The sequence below is a fragment of the Ctenopharyngodon idella genome, chromosome 2 (assembly GCF_019924925.1).
Source record: "Ctenopharyngodon idella isolate HZGC_01 chromosome 2, HZGC01, whole genome shotgun sequence".
In the NCBI taxonomy this organism is placed as follows: Eukaryota; Metazoa; Chordata; class Actinopteri; order Cypriniformes; family Xenocyprididae; genus Ctenopharyngodon; species Ctenopharyngodon idella.
Window position 1 is genome coordinate 40,758,603 of NC_067221.1, and position 27,253 is coordinate 40,785,855.

The 27,253-nt window shown below is 35.0% G+C and overlaps 1 protein-coding gene across 1 annotated transcript; it reads left to right on the plus strand.

Moving 5' to 3' along the window:
- Positions 1-288: 288 nt before the first annotated feature.
- Positions 289-26,633, plus strand: ap1m1 (adaptor related protein complex 1 subunit mu 1). The gene is made up of 12 exons (XM_051869343.1): positions 289-519; positions 1,503-1,659; positions 2,345-2,412; positions 2,675-2,805; positions 3,789-3,936; positions 5,708-5,834; positions 6,330-6,472; positions 7,227-7,298; positions 7,405-7,563; positions 7,674-7,799; positions 23,370-23,445; positions 25,300-26,633. The coding sequence occupies exons 1-12, from the start codon at positions 478-480 to the stop codon at positions 25,320-25,322; spliced, it is 1,272 nt and encodes a 423-aa protein (XP_051725303.1). The 5' UTR covers positions 289-477; the 3' UTR covers positions 25,323-26,633.
- Positions 26,634-27,253: the final 620 nt, after the last annotated feature.

Genomic DNA, 27,253 nt, shown 5'->3' on the forward strand with positions numbered 1-27,253 from the left:
CTAAAAATCAAACTGAAATAAAAAATTGCTAATTGAAAATATTAATAAAAACTATAAACCGTATAACAGTCTGAGACGTATGACCAAATCAGAAACACTGCAAAAAAAAAAAACATTATTCTTTGAAAGTAAAATACTTGGATTATTGCTTAGTCTCAAGCGACATCTAGTGGAAAGACTTTTAATGGATGTATGAAGTACATACACACCCAGTTTACACCCTTCACACAGATGTCGACCCCTCTAGTGAAACTGTAGTTCTCTCATTCATCCAGTACGGCAGGTGGCGCTACAGTCTTACGCTCCCACCACATCAGCGCCCGGTTCCTCAAAATCTCTCCCATCCGCAATTTGATGATGTTTGAGATTCTTTGAGCTTATAAAACCGATGACAGCTCTTTATTAAACTAACAAATGTCCCAGAAGTGAGCGGACTTCTGTAGATTAACGATAAAAGCGGTCAAGGAAGGCGCAAACATGTCGGCCAGCGCTGTTTATGTGTTAGATCTGAAGGGGAAGGTAAGATAACGGTTCACTAGCACTGAAGGCTAAAGCTAATCCACATCAAACATGAACGTTAGGGGATTTAAATAGACTTATTCTCAGTTAAAATCAATAAATGTGTTTCCCCTGGTCTGAAAGCTGCGAAGATTTTTAACACTCCAGATTCTGATGTATTAGTTCACGAAAGTGATATTTTTTTCAGATATTTTTCTCCCTCCTTGTTCTGTAGCTTATTTGTCGCGTTTTAGTTTGTTTAATAAGATATAATGCATTATTTTGGGGTTTTTTTCATGCTTGTTTGCGGCTCTGATAAACGCACTTTTTTGCTGGTACAATGATTTTTGCCATGGTAATTGCAATGTACATGAAATAATACTATAGTATTACCCAAATTCTATGGTATTACCTTGCTACAATGTTCATGTGATGTAAAAACACACACACAAAAACTATATATATATATATATATATATATATATATATATATATAAAGGTATAACCATTTTGGTATATTTTTCAGTGACATTAACATCTGTCTTTACATGAAAAGTGTTCGTGGATTAAATTTGACGTGAATATACAAATCAAACAGCATATGATATTTAAAAGTATTTCATTTTTCAGCTGATGCAGAGATCTAATTACACATTAAAGCTTTCCTTAAATTGTATTTTATTTAGTCTTTCAAAGTCATTACCTTCATCTGACAGTATAATCTGAATATGTTTAAATTGCAAGTATAGTAAAGAAATTGCTGTATAGTGAAAATGGTGTTACGCAAAGTTTTGCCTGTATAACTAGTCAGATCGTTTAATCTGGTAAGCTGCTCATTCCTGGCCTTGGTTACTGTAGTGTATCTGGGTTAATAAAGTTACATCTGGTCTGTTAGCAGCCCGTATTCAGAAAATATCTCCGTCTTAGTAGAAGAAAAGCAGCAAGTATTGGAAATGACTCTTTGACGGAAGTCAGTGAATTTAATTTGCTGTGTGTGTGTTCAGGTCCTGATCTGCCGTAATTACCGCGGTGATGTGGACATGTCCGAGATTGAGCATTTTATGACCCTGCTGATGGATAAAGAGGAGGAGGGCACGCTGTCACCCATCCTGGCTCATGGTGGAGTTCGTTTCATGTGGATTAAACACAACAATCTGTACCGTATCCTTCCACGCTGCAAACCTGCAAACTGCCTGCTGGGCTGCTTTATCATTTTATGTAATCGAGTGTAACAGTAGAGTTTGAAAAGTTAAAAATAAAGCATTGCATGTGAAATAAAGTCTTCTTGAACTCTTACACTAATATATTAGAATATGAATATTTCACCATAAACTTCTATTATTATTCTAATTACATATTATAGTCAGTGACTTGTCAATAGTTTTATATTGTAACATTATATATGTATTTGATTACATGATTTGCATTGCGTTTATGACTAAAAATAGATGTGTGAACCATAAAATATATTTAGGAGCATGAGTGCGAATAAAAAAAAAAAAAAAAGGCCTCACCGGTCCTTAAGTCAGAAATGTTTAATGAAATTTAAAGTCATCATGAAATCACAATTGACAATTCTTCTTATTATTTTTTTTTTATGGAATATTGCAGTTTTTATATCATCTTAATATTCACCAAAAAATGTGATTATGATTTTTGCTGTAATCAAGCCGCCCTATTAACTAGTTATTTAATTTATAATTATGACACGGATAGTTCTAGCTTTTAAATCTGGTTCACTGGATGAGCCACAATATGCAAATTATAAAACTGTTATAAAATAATAATTTTATTGTTTAATTGTCTCTTTTAATCATGTTTTGTCTCTTAACCTGCTGGCAAACAGTTGTTGCAACATCCAAAAAGAATGCTTGCGTCTCCTTGGTTTTCTCCTTCCTCTACAAAATTGTTCAGGTACGTCATATGTGAATTGTACATTTCTCTTTTGGGATTAAAGTGATTAAAGTGGGAGAGCTCACCTTATTGGACCAGAATTATTAGGGCCAGTAGATTGTGGAATTAACACAAGGGGGCGCTAACACGTCTGTTAATCAGCCAAGCCAACACTGATAATAATTTCAAAAACCGCTTCATTAATATATCGTTTATTGTTGCATACTACATTTCATGATTACTTGTTTTATTCTAACTGGTATTTGATGTGTCTGTTTTTCAGGTTTTCTCTGAATACTTTAAGGAGCTGGAGGAGGAGAGTATCAGAGATAACTTTGTCATTATCTACGAGCTGCTGGATGAACTCATGGACTTCGGATACCCTCAAACTACTGACAGCAAGATCCTTCAGGAGTGAGTTTGTGTTTGAGTTTCTTTTATGAACCATTAAAGGAATATCAACTCAAAACTAACAGTTCTGTCACCATCTACTCGCCCTCAAGCCATATGACTGACGTTCAATGGAAAGTCTTTTTTAATCATTAACTATTTTAAAGGTTCTAATTTTGTTTTGGAGTCCCCTACAGTAAGTTTACCTGCATCCAAGGTCAAAAAACACTTTATTATTTATTTTTAAATAATATATACATTGCAGCATCAGCTCTTTTCTCACAGTGTCTGAAACGGTTCGATCAAGGATCCATTCTTTCTAAACCCCGCCTTTCTGAGAGCCTCTGTCATGATTGGTCAGATGGCCCAGTCTGTTGTAATTGGTCAGAAATGAAACTTCTGTTAGCATTTCTGAATTTCAGCTCTTCCTCAGCACTTGATATACAGTGATACGGACAGTAACAATGGCATCAGTTTTATCATATCAGTCTCATACTTTGGAATGAGCTTTCGCAGCGCAGAAAACAGCGTCTTCTCGACATGTCGACAACACAATCCATACTCTTCCAGTCTCAGCTACAAGTGTTTGAGGGCGGGGCAAAGGAGACGCTGTTCACGGGCAGCCACTGAAGACCATTGGCTGGCATTATGCAAATTTGTTCCAAACCTACATACGTTCAAGCTGGAATTACTGCAGTTTCAGCAGTTCAGAATCACTTCTTTCTTTTGGGAGACAATAACTCCATTTATCTGGACTTCAAGCTTTGAAACTTTACCATTCGTTTACATTTACATTCACAAACCGCTATAATACACACTATATGATATGTAATATCTGTAAAAGCATAGTAGGGGCACTTTTAAAAGTGAGATAATGTAATATGTGTCTCAATACTGAAATAATTCCAGGTCTTTCCTTAAACCAGCAGATATCACTCAGTCATATAATTTTGCAGAAATTTCCAGCCGTGTGTTTATTTTGCTCATGTCGTTGTGTCAATACACAGATACATCACGCAGGAAGGTCACAAGTTGGACACGGGAGCTCCGCGGCCCCCTGCGACTGTAACCAACGCCGTCTCCTGGAGGTCAGAGGGCATCAAGTACAGGAAAAACGAGGTTTTCCTGGACGTCATCGAGTCTGTCAACCTACTGGTATGTTTTTAGAAACATCTCGTTTCTTAGATGTCTCTAGACATGCTCAAAATAAACACAGGAATCCATCATAACAAACAGGACGCAGTAACAGCCATGACATTGTGCTTCGGTTGTGTAAATTTATGTACCTGCTGTTTTTTTTAAATGGTTTGACACTTTTTAGCTGGATCCAAATAACGTGTTGAAAGCAGTCCAGGTCAAGAGCTTAAAGAGGTCATAAATTGAGAAGTCAAATTTTCCTTTATCTTTTGACATGTAAGAAAAATTGTACTATAAAAACATCCTGTAAGTTTCAGAACTCAAAACTTCCTCTTTAGCCCCAAAACAGCTGTTATTGAATCTAAGCTCGGTAAATGACCCATTTCAGATTTTGTCACAATGTGACTTAATAGTGGGGCGAAAGACTGCCTCTAAACCACACTTTTAATAGACAAAAAAAATCCTATCCAGTGATGAAGTGTTTCTGTGTTGACAAATCTTTTGCGATGTCGTAACAGCCGGGATTCGCACACAACGCGTCCAGGTCCACTATTGTCCGATTCACGACCTAATGGCTCATTCGAACTGATTCATTTTAACATTGATTCGATTCTTAAACACTGAACTCATGAGACGTCGCTGTCTGAATCGGTGAATAACAAATCATTTACTCAGAACACCTCTGAAATGAGAACGTAAGTGTGCTTACCCCATTTAGCAAGAGTGGTTTGTAAGATTTAGCCTTAATAATCCACAGTATTTTCAGGTTATTTATATGACAATGTGTAGTAAATTATCTAAAAAAAAGAAAAAAAAAAAAAAAAAGAAAAAAGTGAGGTGAAACCAGAACAAAGCAAGCTGTTGTTAGCCAGGTGCATTCAATTGTATGGTAGAAAATTAGACTATTAAACATTTTAATGCTACTTTTTAATATTGATTATTTAATTATTATATATATATATATATATACCAAAATAATTATAAGATCTAGCAAAGAAGCATCTTCTCTTACAAAGCTATAAGCTATGAAATAATGGATTTTTTTTTGGCAAAGAGGGCAAGAAAGAATTACAGTGAGAGTGGCAGGTAATATATTGTCAGTATTGGGCTTGCAGATCACGTGGGTAGGGTACTTTTTACTATTTGTGTGAATGACCATGTCTGTCAGCCACCACCGAAGACCATTTTTGACCCAGGATGTCTCAGTAGAGCATTATTTGTTTGTTCGGTACATTTCCACTGTGGATTCTTTGGTAAATCAGTCACAGTTTTGACGCAGACTTTGCAAACGACTTTTACTGTAAAATATGGACCCAACAGTAATGTTCCGCATGTAATACTTATTTCATATGCAAAGATGTTAGCCAATCACAGCAGTGGGCGTTTACACTGAAGTCTTAGAGCAGACATGCCCCTTCTAAAAGAGCGTTCAAATCAGAGGGATAAAATTACGGTATAAAATGGCCTTTTATTTGTAAATTTTGACAATTTGTTTTATTTAAAAATCATACTAACATTGTAAGTACTCCTCAGGAAACATTACAAAATTAAAACTAACTAATAACTGTTATGAAAACAAGATAATTTAGATTTTTTGTGATATTTCTTTTTGCAATGATGCTCTCGCTATGCTATTTTTTGCCTTGTACTGAATAAATGTTTAGTAGTTTTCAGTAGGTATGTGGAACTACAATATAGATGATCTTTTTTATTTAGTTTATTTATTGATTTATTTTGATTGATTTGAGTGTTTGACACTGCTGACTCATGGGTCCTGATCTTTCTCCAGGTCAGTGCGAACGGTAACGTCCTTCGCAGTGAGATCGTTGGCTCCATTAAGATGAGAGTGTTCCTCTCGGGAATGCCAGAGCTGCGTTTGGGTCTGAATGACAAGGTTCTGTTCGAGAACACTGGCCGTGAGTCCATTTCCTCAGTTTTCTTTCTCTGTATGGATGATAAAAGACCTCATATAATCTGGAATTTTGTAGCTTTTATTCCATGTGTATTTTCTCCTGAATCCTCTATATGCTAGTGTACTCCTAAAATCCAATAAAATATCTCTCCTGATATTACCACCTGTTTATGAATTGTGATAGGAAATAACAAATCGTGGCTTTACCAGACTGTGATCTAAACTAAACAAAAGTAAAAATGACAAGCCTTTGATACCGTATGTTCCACCCCATCGTCCTCAAGTAATTTCATCTGTTCTTTGACGCTTTTACATCCTAAATATTCAATTGTACTCACTTTAGCTTTTGTCAGTGTAAATATCTATATACCGAAAAAGTTTTAAACTTAAAAAAACCCCAAAAGTCAATTGATAAGCTTCAGAAACAAGGCTTTACTGTGAATTCTACAGCTGAGGTGTGTGTTTTAGTCATTTGTTCAATCATACCTCTCTTCTTCAGGTGGTAAGAGTAAATCCGTGGAGTTGGAGGATGTGAAGTTTCATCAGTGTGTGCGTTTGTCTCGATTTGAGAACGATCGCACAATCTCCTTCATTCCTCCGGATGGAGAGTTTGAGCTGATGTCCTACCGCCTCAACACGCATGTGAGAGTCTAAATTCATTCATGCTTATTAAATTAATTTTCAGTTTTGGGATTTTGGGCTATTTTGCTTCTCTATAGTGTGTTGTTTCAGATTAGTGGAATGAAAACATCCAAAATACATCTTCAAGTGTTTATTTTATTGCACTTTATCTATTTACATCTGTAGATTTCAATTGCATTGCATATTTTTTAGTCTCCACTTCAGCAGCTTTACATACATCAAACTTTACAGTTTTATTCCTATCGATATTCTGAAGGTTTTTACAGAGGTGTTTGTTCATATATCATTTGTTAGTTCATATTTCAACATTTTATTCCTAAAAACTTTTTTTTTTTTCTGGCTGTTGACAGCATTTTCTGATTTGTGAAGTGATAAAATTAGACGTCCAAATCCCCTTTGTAAAATCCTTTACATCTATGAAACAAATTTTTAATCTGGCATTTTCCAATTTCAAATTTATGGATATTAGTTCATATTTAAATAGATCATGCACCATTTTGCATCCATATTTAAACATAACATTTCAGGAAACATGTTATACAAAAATGCTTGCAATTCTTTATGTAATCAATCATCTGGAGAAGTATGATGATATCTGTTTTTTCCGTCTTTACCTGGTGTATCTTGCCTTAAATTCATATTTATTTAAATGCAATGATTACATTTTATAAGTGTAAACTGTCATTTGCTGTTTTTCGAGGTTTTGTTTATTTGATGTTTGGTTCTGATGGGGTTTGATTTTCTGTGTGAACAGGTGAAGCCGCTGATCTGGATCGAGTCTGTAATTGAGAAGCATTCACACAGCAGAATCGAGTACATGATCAAAGTGAGAACACTTTCACAAACTATGTGAACTTCAGTTGATTTTATGCTGTGGTTTTATACACAGAGCATCTGAATTGACTCTCATGTTTCGTCTGTTTTACCTTCAGGCCAAATCTCAGTTTAAGCGCCGCTCCACTGCCAACAACGTGGAGATTCATATTCCAGTCCCGACCGATGCAGACTCGCCCAAGTTTAAGACCACAGTGGGCAGCGTGAAGTGGGTGCCGGAAAACAGCGAGATTGTTTGGTCCATCAAGTCTTTCCCTGTAAGAAAATACATGCAGTCTGTTTTGCTATGATACATTAATGATAACTACTACTAGCTAAGTAGTGAAAGTAATATCAGCAAAAACTCATGAGTGTGTCTTTGTCTCAGGGAGGTAAGGAGTACCTGATGAGGGCTCATTTCGGGCTGCCCAGTGTGGAGGCGGAGGACAAGGAGGGAAAACCACCAATCAGTGTGAAGTTTGAGATTCCCTATTTCACCACTTCTGGAATACAGGTAACTAACCACCTCATTAGCTCTGTTTCCATCCAAAGTTGCAAATTTAACATAAAACATCTGTGAATAAAGCACAGTTTCGATCACGTGTTCACAAAATCGTTCCTGGGAAATTGGCGCAAAATATCTGTAGTAAAAATGGAAGTTGCTGCAGTCGGGGAAGCCACTTTCTTTTCGTACATCATAAATTACTTGCACCTTAGTATGGAAACTTTTTCACCGCCATGAAATAAAAATAAAAAAGGTAATTGCGACTTTTTATTTCACAATTCTGACTTTTTTTCTCAGAATTGCGAGATATAAACACAATGCGAGTTATAACGTCAGAATTGCATGATATAAACTCAAAATTGCAAGAAAAAAGTCAGAATTATGAGAGAAACTATAAACTTGCGAGATATAATTCTGACTTTATAAGATGCAGTTGTGAGTTTATATCATGCAATTCTGACTTTTTTCTCAGAACTGTGAGATATAAAGTCAAAATTGCATGATATAAACTCACAACTGCATCTTATAAAGTCAGAATTATATCTCGCAAGTTAAACTTTATTTTTTTATTTAGTGGTGGAAACAAGTTTTCCATACTTCATACCTGCAGATGTAAATAGATTAAATTAATATGTTACTTAAAAAGTAGTATTATAGTGTAAATTCAAAAAGCAAAACTTTTTTTATGTGTACTCAGAGTTTCTGCGAGTCGTAAAAAGGCTTAATTCGCTCTGACACAAATTAAGGCCTTAAAAAGGTCTTAAATCAGAGCAGAATGTCTGGAATTCATAAAGTTATAGCATTATATGTTATAAGTAACAGCATTAAATGTTGCATACATTGCCAAAAACTAATATCTTCTTCAGTTTTTTTGTCCTGTTTTCCAATACAAATATCTAAACATTTTTGATACGTTTACTTGAGATGCAAATGTAAAATGAAGTCTTGAAAAATTTAACAAAAAGAAGTGTTTATGCTTAAAAAAAAAAGAAAAAAAAAAGAACAAATATCTGTCACTGAGAAAACTTTTGAATTAAGTTGATTTTTCTGAACCCATTGGCAGATATTTGTTCTTGTTTTAAGCATAACTCAGTGTCATCAGGTGATACAGTAAAAGTTATGTCCATATTCTAGTGGTTGAAAGCAGAGCAATTCAAGGCGCTTTTTTTTTTTTTTTTGTAAAATGAATTAAAAAGTAATGGATGTGCGTTGGACGTTGTATTTTCAAACTCTGAAGTGCTGCTAATACAACTTATTGTGTTTCTCTCTAGACATTTAGAGAACATATTGACATATTATTCAATATATTCCATATTTCAGTATATTGTCAATATATTTTCTATTTTCTTGGTCTTGAAAAAGTCTTTAACCTGCAGAAACCCTGTTATTTCAAACGTAATGTTTACGTAGCATATGTTACTTGTAAAGCATTACTCTATCTCTGTCTTTCATAAAAAATATTTAATCATTTAACCATGATTAAATCTTAATCTGATGAATATGTAAGAGCTTTCTCAGCCTGCCTTACCAGAACAGATTTCTGTTGTCGTTATATTATGCTTCCTGTTTTCGTCATAAGGTGGCGCTGCTGACTGTTTATGTGATGAATTGTATTTTCCCGGGTGCTGAACACCTGTTGCTCAGGCTGTGGCAGATGCGATGTGTGCTGGTTTTTCCTTTAACCCTGATAGATGGCGCTATGAATCTGTATTTTGAAGGATTTATACACTGACAGCAACAATCAAGTTTTTTGTAATACATCTGTAGTGTTGTAACATATGTTTGAATACCAAATCACACACCCCTCATTTAAATTCAGAGATGGTTTTGAGCACACATTTCCCTTCATTACTATTCTATGATCAACTCACAAGAGTAAATTAATTTCACAAAATAGCATGCTGTTGATTTTTATCGCTGTGTTGAGCAGTGTTGTCTTGTTGAGATGCTCTTTAGGAAACCTCAATATTGTATGTGTACTTTTGCATGTCTGTGGTGGATTGGGTTCAAATATGGTAACCATATGTGATAGTTCACCTAAAAATGAAATTTCTGTTATCAACTACTTACCATCATTTAATTCCAAACTTTTGCTCATTTGTGAAAAACAACTGGAGAAACCTGATTTCTGTCCATTCATCCAAAACTCTGATGCTTCAGAAAGCACGTAAAGAGATCGTAAAAGAAATCCATATGAATCGAGCGGCTTAAGACTTCTTATGATGAACAGATTTAATTTAGGCTTTTATTCACATATAAGCATTGATTAAGGCACATAGAGCACTCATATATGACTTTCAATGGAGGGACAAAAGGTTTCATTAAACATATCTTTGTTTTTTGAAGGTGAATTGTCTTATAGGTTTGGAAAGACATGAAGTTGAGGATTTAAATTTTTGGGTGAACTACACTCTTTTCATGGTAGATGTCTTGTTTAATTTCTTGGGAGTGTAAATGAGGCTGTGCGGGTTAGACCTTTGTTCAGCTGTTTTTATCTTGGCTGTTGATCGTTCAGCTGACGCAATATTGAAAATGTCTTTTCAACAAATTCCTGTGAACGAATGGCTCTGGTAAGTGTGTTGTGAAAACTGGATGTGCATCGATTAGACTGCATCGTTTTCATTCATGAAAAAGTAAATATGGCATCTGACCCCAGTGTTATTGACTAAAACTATTAAAAAACATTTTTAAGTAAAATAAAGCTGAAATAAAACATAAATATATTAGATGGAAAAAAGTCTCACTGAAATAAAATACATTTTATGTTATTAAAGTTACATAAAAGTTAGTTACTAAAAATGAAAGCTAAATAGAAATATCTAAAAAACAAAAATGAATAAAAAAAGCACTTAAATTTATTAAAACTTAAATAAATATTAAAATTTTAAACTGAAAATAAAGGCTATAGAAATATATTAATATATAAATATCACTAGTGTACTCTAGTTATATTGGTTGATGAAAGCAGAATATTTGATAAATATGAATTCCGTCATAAAATCCAAAATGTTTGACTTTTTCTTCTGCAGAACACAAGATATTTTGACAATGTCTTTTTTTTTTTTGTTTTTTTTTTTTTTTTTCATACAGTGAAAGTCAGTGGGGTCCATTGTTGTTTTTGTTTCATTGTATGAACAAAAAAAGAAACATTCTTCAAAATATCATCTTTTGTGTGCACAGAAGAACAACATGAGGGTGAATAAATGATGACAGAGCTGTGGGTGAAGCCTTTGAGACAGTTCAGAGAATCTTTATAATGTGTCTCGTACAGGATTGCGGGTTTTAATCTTTTGCATTTAGAATAAACAGTTTAAGTTTCATGCACTTGAAGCACCAACGCTGTGTGTTTGTGTGTTTTTGTGTGTGTGTTGTGGCCGTGACAGTGGCCTGATCCAGACGCTGGCGGCCGGTCAAAGCCAGGACAGACAGAACAGAACCGCAGCTCCTGCTGCTGCTGCTGAATCTTGTGTTTTAGCAGACGGTGTGTTTATTTGTTACGGTCAGTCGTGTGTTTCTCAGGCCTCAGCAGTTTATCAAGGCGGGTAGAGAAGAAGACAGCTGGATAGGACTACAGTTGAGCTGTAAGAGAATGTGGGACGTGTTTGTGGAAACTTTCCTCTGCAAACAACAGAATCTGACTGATGTTTGTTGACCTGAAGATGTTTCTCAAACAGGTGCTGTGCACTGCGGTTTTGGATTGAGCTGGATTCAAAATCATGCCGTGTGTTTGTTAACATGATTAGCAGATTTTAAATTAGCAGAAATTTAAGATGTTTTTTTGTTTTGTTCAGTTTGAATGCATTAAGGTTCTCTTACAGAACGAAATCAAAATAATGATATGATTCCTGCAAGTCTCTGTCTGGGCTCTAAATATGGATCTCTCCTTCAGTTTGCGTCAGTTAATCGCAATATGGCTTAGTGAGATTATCAAATCACAAATGTTGTGATTTTATTAAATAAATGTAATGATTTATTTAATAAATAAAGTATGAAGCGTATTACCATCTTCATTTACACGCGAGTAGCTCATGATCCACCTGTGTTTTCCGTGTCTCAGACCGGCTCTTCTCTGATGACATGTTTATTGCTGTGAGGGCGGGGCAACCTGTCACTCACATGAAATCCACCAATAGCAAACCACAGCCATCCAATCAATTCGCATAGACAAAACTAAGTCCCGCCCTACATTTGTTCTTGTTCGAGAAGCTGTTTCACTCGAATATTCATCACAATAGGGAAGAAAAAAGATTATTGTAACTTCCGTTTCATGCAGACTTTAGGGCTCCCTGCGGTTTTCTGTCAAAATAATGTTTGAAAATGTAAACATTTTCGATTTAATTGTTTATATTATTAATATAAAATGTATTTTTTATATTAATAATATTATATAATATTATATTATTTTTCTTATATTTTTTATTTTATTTACGATGGAATATTGGAATACTGTACTAATGATAGTAATATTTGTTTTTTTTTAAATAATTTTTTTTAGTTGTTTTTATTAGAGCAGCACAATATAATAATAATAATAATAATAATAATAATAATAATAATAATAATAATAAATCTTCCTCATATTTCTTTGTTTTTTTTTAGTAATTTTTATATTTTATTTAGTAATAGGAATAATTGTTATTATTAGAGCAGCACTGTGTAGTAAAAATAATAATAATAATAATAATAATAATAATAATAAAAATAATATTAATAATAATAAAAATAATATTAACAACAATAACTAGAAATAATCATAGTAAATGATTTATTTATTTATATATATATATATATATATATATATATATATAAATTTATTTTTTTATTTTTTTTATTAAATCTAATTTTAAATTGCAGTTGCAATTTTTATCAGAAAAAATTGTGCAGCAGGTGAGAATTGTGTATCTGACCACTAAAGCACCAGCACAACACACATGATTTGAGGAATCATTCATGTCTGGAGCACAAATGCTGCTGGGGTTACTTTGCACTTTTTCTTTTCCCATTGCAGAAGCTTCATCTCTTATATAATTTCTTCGAGCGTGTGTGTGGTATTTTTGTTGCCGTTTACAGGTCTGTGACGTGCTGACTGATGGCCATTGTGTGTCAGTCAGGTGTCACTCTCAGAGTGTGTGGAGTGATGAAATGCTCTTTTGAGCTGCTTTAAAAGAGAAATTCCTCATCCAGTTCCCACAGATGAGAGATGTTTTCGCCAGAGGCGTAGAGGGACACACAGTAAATGTTAAAATAAACAAAACATACACAAGTATATTGTTGTTAGTTCTCTTAGATCAGGTAAAGATTAAAAACATTCTTGAATTACCACCAAAAATAATTTAGCGTCATCTCACAGTTTGGCAAAAATAAAGCATGCAGGAATGTAAACTGTAATATGCAAATAAACTATTCAGAAATGCTGCTTGTAAGCTAAAAACCAGATTACTTATGCTTAATATCTGTGAGGATTTATTCATTTAAAATGTTTTCTAATAGCTGGTCCTTTACAGTGTCGCATATAATGTTGGCATTGTTTGATATTCAGTTGTTTTTGTCTATAACCCACAAACCAGACGAACAATCGACAATAAAATCCACAAACCGCACACTTAAATAACAGGCTGACTGCTGTGACATCAGATGAATCAGGCAAATTACAGAGAATCAAAAGAGTCTGAAGGTGAAACAGCAGTTTTTGAGCTGCTATTTGACTGAACTCTGTGCGACCTCGAGTATATTATTCATGAAGAACTACTTCAATAAAATTACCTCTAATTTTAAACGGGAGACGTTTGAAAGGACGGGAACGCTAGATTTCCTCTATATAATGGTAAGTTTTGTTCGTCAGCCCACGCGGATATCAACGACATAAAACCGTCTGAAACTCAATTTCCCCCAAGAGTGAGGATGTTTGGGCAAAAATGATGAGGGGAAAGTCAATCTTGTGTCTGATCTAATTAAGCGCTGAACTTATGTGAAATTTCCTCTCTCTCATTTTTGTGTCGTTTTCATTTAGCTTTTCATCTGCTTCCCAGCTGTCCTGCGGGGGGTTTTGATCTCCCCCGAACGTCTTCCTCTTCTAAAAAACCAAACAATTACAGCTTTGGGAACGTAAAATGCATGTTAGTCTAGATTTATGGAAGAACTATCATGAATCAGCCACATCTGATCTTCAGTGGGCTTCAATTAGAGGAGCATCACAAAACTCAAGTCTCTTGATAACCTTTGATAACATTTATTATTATAGTATAATATATAATAATACATTTCAGTGTTTATTTTTTAAGCAGAGATTTTCTAAACAGTTTTGGTCTGACAATGTGAAATCTGACTCTTGAAGCAAAATCATTTGAGCGGTGTTAATTTTTACAGTGTTTTTTGTTTTGTGTTTTTCTGTTTTGGCATTTATCTTTTTGTCTTGTGCTTTACTTGCATTATAGTGCATCATGAAGTATTCACAACTCCAGTTACACATTCTACTATTTGACTATCATGCAACTAAGTTCACCTGTTTCACTGCAAGTGTACGTTGTAATATTAAATTTATTTTGTTGATATAGCAATATATATGAGATAGATGAAAGAAGTCTCTTCTGCTCACCAAGACTGCATTTATTTGATCAAAAATACAGTAAAAACAGTAATATTGTGAAATATTATTACAATTTAAAATAATGGTTTTCTATTTTAATATACTTTAAAATATAATTTATTCCTGTGATGCAAAGCTGAATTTTCAGCATTATTACTCCAGTCTTCAGTGTCACATGATCCTTCGAAAATCATTCTAATTTTTTTGTAACCTGTGATACTTTTTTCAGGATTCATTGATGAATAAAAAGTTAAAAAGAACAGAATTTATTCAAAAGAATAGAAATATTTTCTAAAAATATAAGTCCTAACTATCACTTTTTATCAATTGAACACACATTATTGCTGAATAAAAGTATTAATTTCTTTCAAAAAAGAAAGAAAACAAATTGCTGACCCCCAACTTTTGAATGGTAGTGTATATTGTTACAAAATATTTCTATTTTAAATAAATGCTGTTCTTTTTTAACTTTTTATTCATCAAAGAATCCTGAAAAGAGTATCACAGGTTATAAAAAAATTAAGCAGCACAGCTGTTTCCAACATTGATAATAAATCATCATATTAGAATGATTTCTGAAGGATCATGTGACACTGAAGACTGGAGAATTGATGATTATCATTAGTGTTGTCAAAAGTGCCGGTACTTCGGTACCAAGTCGGTACTGAAATTTTGAAAATGTGACGATACCAGCATTTCTGTAGTACCGGTAGTACCGAGAATCCGGGTATATTCAGTACCCACTGATAGGGCTGTGCCAGTATTTACTTGAGTATGACACAAGTGAAGCACAAAGCTTTGTTTACAAAAGGTTAGAAATTAAATGTGACATCGCAGCCATGGAAACATTTTGGTTCATGCCGAATGAGAGCGGTACGTGAGTCCATAAATTTAAGCTTTGTATTCTGTTTGCGAATCGCGATCTGGTCACCCGATTATCAGAGAATTTAACAATATTCCATTAGTTATTCCACTGAACATGGAATCTCTGTTTCTTTTCCCAAATCTTCACTCAGGCAGGGGATTATAAACGTTTCTTCCTTTCGTTCGCTTTTAGGCCTACTATTCACATTCTTTACTGTGGTAAAGTAGAAAAAACACCGTAGGACAGAAACCTTTTTGCTTGCACGTCAGTTTCTATTTAACACAGTTTGTGCTTGTTATTAGACTTTATAAGGCACGTCAAGTTTATTTGTATAGCGCTTTTCACACACGCTGGTAATTTTTACTTTCGCTTTCCCTGGCAGCGCTAAAGCAAATATAGCCTGAATGTCTGAAGATAAAACTAGCTCTTCAGACCTTTTACAACACGTGTCAGTTGCTTGTAACATCAGGAGATAACATGAAGATATTATTAAAGCGAAATGGTCTCTTTCCTGCTCGTGTCCCACATCCCTCTCAAAGAGCAGAGCAGTAGGCTATATGACGCATCTTTGTGTAGAAATAAAAAACGTTTTTTTTTTTTTTAAATATTTAAAAAATAATATTTAAAGATGACTACTATATACCAAATATAATGCTGAAAGCATAATGCTGGTCTGAGAAATGGAAAATGTGTAGGAACCCTATATACGGGTCATCGACAAATAAGGTTTTTAAAAGTGTAAAAAAAACATAATGAAGATATAATTAATTTTGAAGATTTATTAATTGTTAACAATGAGATTGTGGTTTTTATAATCAATTAACACTGCTTTTGTCATTTTTTACAAGATGTACAAAATTTGTCACCAAAAAAGTCATTCGGTTTAACCAAAATTTCGGTTTTACCGAATGACACTATTGGCTATACCGAATGACGATATTTTCAAACAATGCTAACAGACTCATATCTAGCTAGCTACAATCAAACATTTTATATTTAGTACAAGTTTTTAAAATATTACAACATTTTCCATGTTTTATAGCAGTTGTACCGAATGACCTGATGTTTCGGGACATGCGTATGAGCAAGTGAAAACATGACATCAATGAAATTAATTTTTCCGGACATTCTTTCTCATAACAAAGCAACGACTTCTACACATAATTTTAATACCATTTTGCATTATGTTGATATATGATGTTATAAAATCATGCCAGAATAAAAAATACGTAAATTTATTATATTTTAAGATATTTTAATCATAAATGAAGTGGCGGTATTGGCCTTTGGACAGTTAAACCGAATGACCTTGTGACACTTCAAAATCTTTAAAATACTTTTATATGTAGCAAAATATAATTAAAACCTTTTGGATTCAATAAGAGATCTAGTTGTACTACCTTACTTACTTTGGATGTAATAGTTTTTTTTTTATTATTATTATTAAGGCCTATGGACAAAAAAAAAACTGACCCGTCACATCATTGACCCATATACACATTTATTTATTTCTTTGTTTATTTTTTATCTCCCCCAAAATTCTTCCTCCTCAAAACATCAAACGATTACAGCTTTGGGGAAGTAAAATGCATGCTAGTTCTTCCATAAATCAAGACCATCACAAATCAGCCACATCTGATCCCTAGTGGGCTTCAATTAGAGGTGCATCACACAAACTCAAATCAAGTCATCTCAGCTCCGCAGTGAACTTGCTGACTGCTTGGTTCCCGTGAGAGAGGCAGTCTGGGTGCTGACCTGGTCGGAAACCTCAGGAAGGCTTTGATAACCTCTCCCGTCTCTGTGTCCTCCCTCCCGTCACGGCCTCCGTACACCAGCCTGTCTCCTGGCCTGAGCGCCAGGCGTCGAGTCCCCTGCGATTAGCGCCGCCAGCTGATTGTGCGGCAGTCCCACGCTCGCAGATGCAGGCTGCGGGTTTGGTTGCGCGTCAAGCCTTGGGCCGTTTGTCTAAGACTGGCCGACCGCATCTAGAGATCTGCAGTCTGTCTCGATGCACTGGACAGTCTGAGCGTGGCCTTTGGACTATTACCACCAGTCTGTCCTCGTCACAAATAGACACGTGCATGTGCTGAAAGCATGCTATTTTTAGCATGCATGGGTTTTATATAAAAACGGGAATAGTTTTCCCAGCACGGCTATATTTATGTTCTGATGAACCTTGTGTGAAAGCGTGAACGCTGGCAGTTTTCTGATCCTTGGCTTCTGCAATTAAAGTTGCTTTTTGTTGATAAGTGTTTGCACACTGTTATTAGGTGTAACGTGCAGCATCTCGCTGCCAGTTCTGCAGTAAATGACCATTTCTCTGTTACCGTCAGGAGCTCATCGGCTCTGAGGGCACAGACTTTGTAGACATGTAATTTTCTCAAATATTTCTAAAACACAAACAATCTTTAACTCTCTAGGCTGTGGCTTTGAGCTCTTTAGGAGCATGCTCACATGTCAGAGATGACATGTTCGAATCTGGCTTGCAACATTTTCTGATGTCATTTCTAACCTATTTTGTTGTATTTCTACTGGTGGCATCCAGAAATGTGCCATAAAGGCCTAAAATAAAATGCATTTCATTTTTGAACCACAGATTCAGGTTATGATCTCAGATCATGTTACATCTTGTTTTGTCTTTTATCACATTTTATTTTATTTTAGGCCTTTTTCAGTTTTTTTTTTTTTTTTTTTTTTTTTTTGATAAAACCAGGACTATTTGGTGCAAATTAGTATAATATGTGATAAATATAATAATACATTTCAGTGTTGTTGTTTTTTTTTTAAAGGACTTTTTTTTTCTCAATGGTTTTGGTTTTGTGTTGAGTTGCCACTTTTTCCAGTGTAAATCTGACTCTTGAAGAAAACCAAGTGTTCATTTTGACATAGTTTTTTGCTGTCTTTCACTTGAAATTTACTCACTTGAAATTTACTTATTGTTGTCATATTATTTGTACTGCGTTTTATTATCACTAAAATGGCATAAAATTTTGTTCAGTGGAATTTATATTAGAGCAATATAAGGACAACAATATTGCATCATAATGTGTTACGTTATATGTATATGTGTATTTATATATCTTTTATATATGTATTTATATTTCAAAAACGGTTAATCGAGTACTCGGGGGGGCAGGGTGTGTGCGGGGGCCGGGGCATGGCCATCATGTTCCAGTTAAAGTTCCAGTGAACTTTAAGTTACGCGCTATAGCGAGAGGGAGAGAGAGAGAGAGAGAGAGAGAGAGAGAGAGAGAGAGCTCGCGGCGTGATGCGCTTTCACGACAGCGCGCTAAATAACGGGTAGGGACAAAATTTACTGTAGATTTCTATAAAGTTCTCATTATAATGCCTTGTTTATGGCAGATCTGCCATGCCATGTTATATTTTAATCACATTATTAAGTGATTCCATAAATCGCCTGCACGTTTTCGAAGCCATGTGAATTATGCCATTGAACAAAATATGACGAAAAATGCACTGCTGCATTATTATAACATCAGTATTTTTATTTTTATTTTTTAAAAGAAACATCTAAAAGCAATATGACCGTCTCAAATAACTCAGTCGGTATCGGGCATTGCATTTGAGTATGAAACTAAACACTGATATGCAGCGCATTCAGCATCTTAATAATATCCCGACCCAACGCATCCTATAGTAGATTAATCAGATGTAGCTATTACAACTTTCATCTGCAAAAGGTTTGCGAATGCAAACGTGAGCTTGACCGAAAGTGTAACTCCGATTGTGCTTTAAAAAGTGTCACTAATATTTCAGCAATATTTTGGATTCAATTTGCACTTTCTGATCAACCAAAATGTTATTTTACAGTATGAAAATCACTGATTATTGCTAAATTAATTATGAGTAGAATTGAATGGATATTTTCAGCACAAGATACAGCTAACATTGAACTGTATTTTCATCTATCTTGTCAAAGTGAAACTAGACATCACTACATGACTTCGAGGCCGTTCTCTCTTTTCTCACGTCTTTTGACGCGTGCTGTGGAAAGCTAAACAATCGGAGCTCAGCGCTCAAAGTGCTGGAGAAAAAAGAAAAAATACATTTCGATCATCGTTTACATGATCGATCGTCACTGTCACAGTCGAGTACTCGAGTACTCAGTCGCTGTTGCACATCCCTACTACTGATGTCTCTATGAAATTGATTTTTTTTAAACATTAATTATAGACATTCAACATTACAGTATAACTTAAAAGCTATCATTTTCAACATTTATTAGAACCCCCATAACAAGACTGGACCACCTCCATGTTTGACCATGGAGATAGTGTTCTTCTGCTCATAAACTTTGCCTTTTTTGCACCAGACGTACCGCTGATCCATGGGTCTAAAAAGTTTGTTTGGTCACATCCATCCATAAAACATTCTTCCACAACTCCACAGGTATATGCAAATGAATTTAAGCATATTCAAGTCAGCCTTTTATGTTCTTCTTGGTCAAGAGTGGTATTCGGCAAAGCTTATGAGCAGAAGAACACCATCTCCATGGTCAAACTTGTTATGGGAGTTCTTTGCTGTTGCAGGAAGTAGAAATCTTGACTATATGAAGGACATCATGAATTCTTTGAAGTATCAAGCCATTTTGGCAAAGATGGTGATGCCTTCGGTGCAGAGACTGAAGCTTGATGATCAATGGACTTTCCTGCAGGACAGCCGTCCCAAAGTATACATCCAAATCTACTTAAGCTTGGTTCAGGGATCAGTCGTAAAATGTTCTTGAGTAGCCTGTACAGTGGCCTGCGTTATTTGTCACATATTTTTAACATGTTAAACTGATAAAATGAATCATGTGTTAATTTTGACAGCCCTAATATATATGTTTTAATTTAAAATTATTGTAACGACACATTTTTGTCCATCTCATTATCATTCATAAAAACTCATAAAAACCCTGAACCACTGTCCTTCAGCATCACCCCTCATGTATATTCAGTTTTCTTGTTTACATAGTGAACGAATGATGCATGCAGAGAGCTGAGTCAGCGACAGGTCGAGGTTTTGACGTGTGTGCGTCTGTGGCCGTTTGTTCGTGCAAGTCTGACTACCCGTCTCCGACTTTGAGCTCACTCCACAGGCCAGATAGTTCATGCTAATGAGAGACCGGTGACCACGCAAATCTCAGCACTACCCACACATCCAGTGTCCTCAGTGACAGCTACAAATATACACTTGTGTTCATGAAGGGCTGAGCGAGTCAAAGACGACCAAAGCATGACATAAAGTCAACCCGACAAGACCGAATCGCTACATTTACACAAAACAAGCGTCGCGCAGTAACTCAAATGGCTCTGCATTTAGACCTTTACAGTCTGGCTGTCTCGTTGTGCTCGTCTGCTGTTTGCTCCGGCCCGCCAGACTGGGCGCTGATGGTGGCCTTGTAAGTTTGTGTGAGCTGCACCCAAGAGTGGCACATTACCGGCCCACGGACGCCAGGACGCGGTGTTCCCAAAATACCTCCCGAAACGTGCCCGCGCAGGCGGACGGCAGGGTTGTCCTCGTGTTTTAACTGGACCAAGTTCTTTTTAAAATCTGCATTGATACCTAGAATACATCTCTCATTCTGCATAAGTCTATTTTGCATCTGCAGAGCTATTTCTGAACGTTTAGACAGGGAGGTTTTCAGAGAGAATAGAGTCCATGATTAGAACAAACGCTCGGCAGATTAAAAACCCTGCAAAATCAACAAACACAGAGATGCCTGAGGACGCACTTGGACTGGACTACTGTAATTCCATTTGTCTTAAATGTCCACCCTGATCTCAGGAGACGTTTAAAGGTGACTAACGACATCAAATGGAATTGCAAAAATAAAGATAGCTTCCAAAAAAATTCCCAAACACTCCTACCGCCCCTTCCACCCCTGTTTTTCCATTGTTCTGTCAAACAGATAGTAACTAACTCATTGACTTCATTTTGGAGTGTTTATATATATATATATATATATATATATATATATATTAGTGTGTGTGTGTATGTGTATACACTGATCAGGCATAACATTATGAACACTGACAGATGAAGTGAATAACACTGATTATCTCTTCATCACGGCACCTGTTAGTGGGTGGGATATATTAGGCAACAAGTGAACATTTTGTCCTCAAAGTTGATGTGTTAGAAGCAGGAAAAATGGGCAAGCGTAAGGATTTGAGCGAGTTTTGACAAGGGCCAAATTGTGATGGCTAGACGACTGGTTCAGAGCATCTCAAAAACTGCAGCTCTTGTGGGGTGTTCCCGGTCTGCAGTGGTCAGTATCTATCAAAAGGGCTCCAAGGAAGGAACAGTGGTGAACCGGCGACAGGGTCATGGGCGGCCGAGGCTCATTGATGCACGTGGGGCGCAAAGGCTGGCCGTGTGGTCAAGAAGTTAATGCTGGTTCTGATAGAAAGGTGTCAGAATACACAGTGCATCGCAGTTTGTTGTGTATGGGGCTGCATAGCCGCAGACCAGTCAGGGTGCCCATGCTGACCCCTGTCCACTGCCGAAAGCGCCAACAGTGGACACGTGAGCATCAGAACTGGACCACGGAGCAATGGAAGAAGGTGGTCTGGTCTGATGAATCACGTTTTCTTTTACATCATGTGCATGGCCGGGTGCATGTGCATCGCTTACCTGGGGAACACATGGCAACGCTTGATGGAGGGCGTATCTGAAGCTTGATTATGACGTGACTGTCATAGTGACAGTGGCCAATCACATTACTTTCCGGTGTTGCTTGAATGCAATTGTATTAAATAATGAATAGACTAATGAATATATTTACTAATATATATTAATGAATATGTATATATAATGAATATAATAAATGTTCAATATAGCCTAATGAATATAGAAGCTAATAAAGTGCATTTATTTAGTGAAATGCTCCCTCTAGAGTTTCTATAGTGAACTAACATGCTGAGGACACTACATGACTTGCCTGAGGTAAATGTAATGCTACGTGAGATATTATTCTCATGCTGTTTTATTGATTTCTTTCCATGGTTGAAACCCTGGTTAAGAGATTACACGTAAACATATCTATGCATAGATCATCTGTTCTTGTTCTGTGCTCTTTCCTGTTGTGGTGGTTAGCAAATAGCGTTGCATTACCACACGCGCCCCCTTCTGGATTGGAGTGTGGATTGCCTGTCACTGACTGTATTCATCATCTAACTGCATGAACTGAACCGTGACGTCCGTATCATACAGTTCGGGATGAATACGTGTACCGTTATACCCCTAATAAATATATAATGTTGTTTAATGTAGAAGCAAAATACACTAAAGTCAAGAGGTACTTGAGACCATAAGAAACCACCCAGAATGCCATAATAAGCATAAGACTTTAAAATAGTTGCCTCAGCACATTAAACTTGCTGAACTGTATTTTAACATGGGAAAATATTATACTTTTCACCTCTAATTCTGAGTGTCAGGGTATCTGTGATCTCTTACAAAACATGATTGTGCTCTTTCAGCATGTTTGAAACGGTTGTGCAAAGCTTCTGTGTGAGCAGTGATGCAAGGCCTTGTTGTAAAGATGCAACGAGTGACTCAATAGCGCTCGGCACTGAAAGGTGCCATTTCCCCAATCTCACTTCTTCATACGCTTCCGCCCGTGGCGTTACACTCTGCCACTTTCCCAGGCTGTGCTCTGCCCGTGTGATGCCCTCATTGGCCCGACCTGAACTAATGCAAAATTATGTATAGATGCCGCAAGCCTGGGATGTTTTTATCCTTGCGAGATCTTCCCCAACCCCATTTTTTTTTTTTTTTGTTGCATCATATTGCATACTATCAATGAACAATTAACCAAGTAATTGATGGGTGCGTAAGACAAAGGCACTTTTCTAGTTTATCATCATATTGCATACTAAACTACAATATTTTTGTTCTTTTTTTCTCTTTTAAGCCATCTGTAGCCAGCTATGCCCTGTATTGTTTGTGTGCAATGGGAAAGCAACTTTAATTTTGCATTTCGCAAGGCTTTAACACGGTTGTTTTGCATCCGTTGAATGGGTTGGTATTTCTGTTGTGTTGTAGGCCTTTAGCATATTTGGCTGAGTGAATTTACACAATGCATTGCATGGTGTGACAGTAATGCTCTGTGTTTCAACAGGTGCGTTACCTGAAGATCATCGAGAAGAGCGGCTATCAGGCCCTCCCATGGGTTCGATACATCACCCAGAATGGAGGTAAGAGACTCTCTCATCCTCTTTCTCATACCCTCTTTCTCTATTTTTGTCTTTGTTTTTCACAGCATTGCAGGTATTTGGCAACAATTAAGCAATGCGGTACAGAATGATGGGAGATTAGTGTTAAATGCGGAGGTGAAATTGTTCTGTGGAAAGAGGATGTTCAGGACAGACTCGTGCAGAGATGGTGAAACAGAGATAAAATTAGAAACGCTGGTACAGTGTGTGGTAAATAGTGTTGTGGGAGATTTTCTTTCTTTGAATTTGTTTTTTAAAGTTTTAAACACGTGTTTCTCGTTTTGTATTTTTATATTTATTTGTGGTATAGTAAAGCAATGTATATGATTTGTTTGTGTGTGTATGTGTATACTACTATAATACTATATATATATATATATATATATATATTAGTATTATATATTACTACTATTTTAATAAGTATAAAATTTATAATTAATAATTTTTTTACTATTTATATACTTTTTTACTATATATATATATATATATATATATATATATATATATATATATATATATATATAATAACTAAAAAATATATATTTTTAAATAATAGTAAAAAATGTGCATATAAATTTATGATTTTACATTATTTATATATATATATATATATATATTAGTATTATATATTACTACTATTTTAATAAGTATAAAATTTATAATTAATAATTTTTTTACTATTTATATACTTTTTTACTATATATATATATATATATATATATATATATATATATATAATAACTAAAAAATATATATTTTTAAATAATAGTAAAAAATGTGCATATAAATTTATGATTTTACATTATTTATATATATATATATATATATATATATATATATATATTTAAATTTATATATATAACGTTATATATTATATAATGTGTGTGTGTTAAATATTTTTATATTATAAAATATATAAATATATTTAACGTACATAAAATGTTTATATACATATATATATATTAGTAAAACAAATTATAAAAAAAATATATGTGTGTGTGTGTGTGTGTGTATATGTGTATACACATATATATATATATACATTAGTCAAATATAACTGACTAATAAAATATGTAATGCATATGGAAGGTTAGCTATATATAGTTAAGTATATAATATAGTATATAATATTTTATATATATATCCAATTGAAGGATCCATAATTTTAATCCAACAGTCATTATAGGTAATAAAAACTCCAAAATAAAAAGTTAATTATAATAATTCAGGTATAGTTACAAATAATCAAGGCATGTTTAATGAACACAAGAATGGGTTTAATAATAGTCATTTATATACCGAAATGTTTACCTGCATTTATTAAAAAAAAAGCCACATGATGACAAATTATCAAATCAATTCATTAAAATGGACATTTTTAACTGATTCACACAAGTCAATTGAACTGTAATGCCATGTTTACTGCTAAAGTTTAAATCAGAGACACTATTAAAACCTCTTTGTCTTGATGCTCTCAGGGTTGTGAAACTAGTCTAATGAAACAAAGTTGAATGGTCAAATGCAGAGTGTTCATATTGCAAAATTGTTGCTTAACTTTCTATAATCATGTAAACTAGATTTAGTAGTGTTCCTCTATGTGTGCCGTGTTCTTGATCACGACTGCAACACGACCGCAAGTTTTATAATCATAATTTGTTCATTTTCTGAACTTATGTCTCAATCTTATGGATTGATTTAGTTTTTGATTGTGTTTTGATGGGTGGAGAGAGAAAGTTCAGCTGTCACAATTAACTTTCCATGCGTTTTCATTTTTTCCTGTTTCCTGTCGTTCTGGGCTTTTAATTAAGCTTCGCTCATTTCCTCCTTTCTTTGCAGACTATCAGCTGCGGACTCAGTAAACGTGAAGAATTGGTCCAGAGCATCATGGGTCAAGGATGTGTGTGTCTCTCTCTCTCTCTGCTGTATGTAGGCTCCACACTCATCTGCAGTATTCACAACACTTTAGTGCTGATTTAAAAGAAATACAGGTCAAGTTTTGGCTAGATCTTAGATTTATGGATTGGAATTGAATCTTTCATACAGTGTTACTTTGATTTTCCCAAGTACAAAACCCCTGAACATTAGAAAAGGCAGTTGGATGAATCTTACGAAACTCTCCAGAACATGTGAATCTTATGAATCTTTGCTTGATTTTAGAATCATTTTTTGTTAGTATTGTTACATTATTATCATAATTAATCACATTCCCTTCAAATTCTCATTGATTCTTTTGATTTTGTGTTGAAATATGAGAGGATTCGTGAGATTCACCTATTGTCCTCAAGATTACATATAAATGCCTGTATTTGAATCATTTCAGGGTCTTTCCTCATCCTTTAATTCTCAAACTGCAGATGTGTGCGTTCAGTTCTGGACCGTCAGTGTGCGTTTGACAGTTAACAGGAATCATGTTCCTTTACGTTTCGTGAAAAAACAATAGTTTCACGTCACATCTCAAAGGAGGAAGTGTTCATACTTGTTACATTTCAGAAGACGATGTTTCCATAACTGTAAACACTTCATGGTTGCGGTTATTTATCTGTTGGATTCGACAGCAGTCGTAAGGTCACAGAGGTAGTATGTTACAGAAGTGTTCGTTTTTTATGTTAGTAAGTCCAAAAAGGTCAACTGAATAGAATATTTTAATCTGTAAGTCCAAATTGAACCGTTTTACATGAGGTAATCCAGTCGCAGTTGTCGGGGACGTCCTCAGATATTGTTGCACATTGACTCTTTTGTTGCTATTACCATTTTTTATTTTCTAGTTTATTTTGGTTGTAGTATTCATGTGATTCAGTATTATTGGTTACAGGAGTAGCAGCTGATCTGGGATCTGTTCACAGTACCTCGTATGAGTTTACTACACACTGCTAAAATGCAGAATTACACTCGATTATAACTATTCAACACAACTGAAATCTGAAGTCAACCACTGTGCCATTTTGAAAATAGAATAGTGTTTCTTTTGTATTACTAATTTGATAGGTCTAATTCATTTCATTTGCCTTTTAAAGGATTGAATGTGAAAGTTTACCATGTTTACTATGGTACTGCATGCAGTGTATCTGAAATGTGACAATTGCATTCCTCTCGAAATGTTCCTGTATCTCATTTAAATAATTCACCTGTCTGTACACGTCAAGAATCATAAAGTACCTGTTTAGAAAATACCTCTTCTGTTCTGTCTCATACTTGCTTCTGTTTGAAACTTGCAATTTATTCTGTTTAAGAACTGACCACTTACACAGAAAGAGACCATATGATGGACAGTTGAGTCTTTAACACTCAAACATGTAATAAAATGCACAATTTTACCTTGTCCTGGATTATCCAAACCATGCTTTGTTTACTTATACTATGGGGCTGTTGAATGCTTGAATCTGATTGGTTGACGAATGTTCTAAGGTGTGAAGTTATTTTCAGGGAAACACACGGCTAAAGTAGTTCCAGGCAGGTCTTGACCGCATCACAGTTTCATATCACTTCGCCAAATGATTTTAATTATTTCAAAGATCCTTACAGCCGACAACAGCAAAAGAACCAAAACACACAACGACACTGACCAATCAAATAAAAATAGTAAACATAATGATAGAAACATGTTTTTTGCCACAAAATTACATTTTATTATGTATGGAAAGCACATACTCTCTTCTCTACACACACTCGCACAGAAACGTGTTTTTTTTATTTTTTATTTTTTTTATTTTATCAGTAAAATAGTTTTAATACATATTTGGTTCTGACTCCCTGTCTGCGAATAAATTGTCACTTAAATGATCTAGATCTT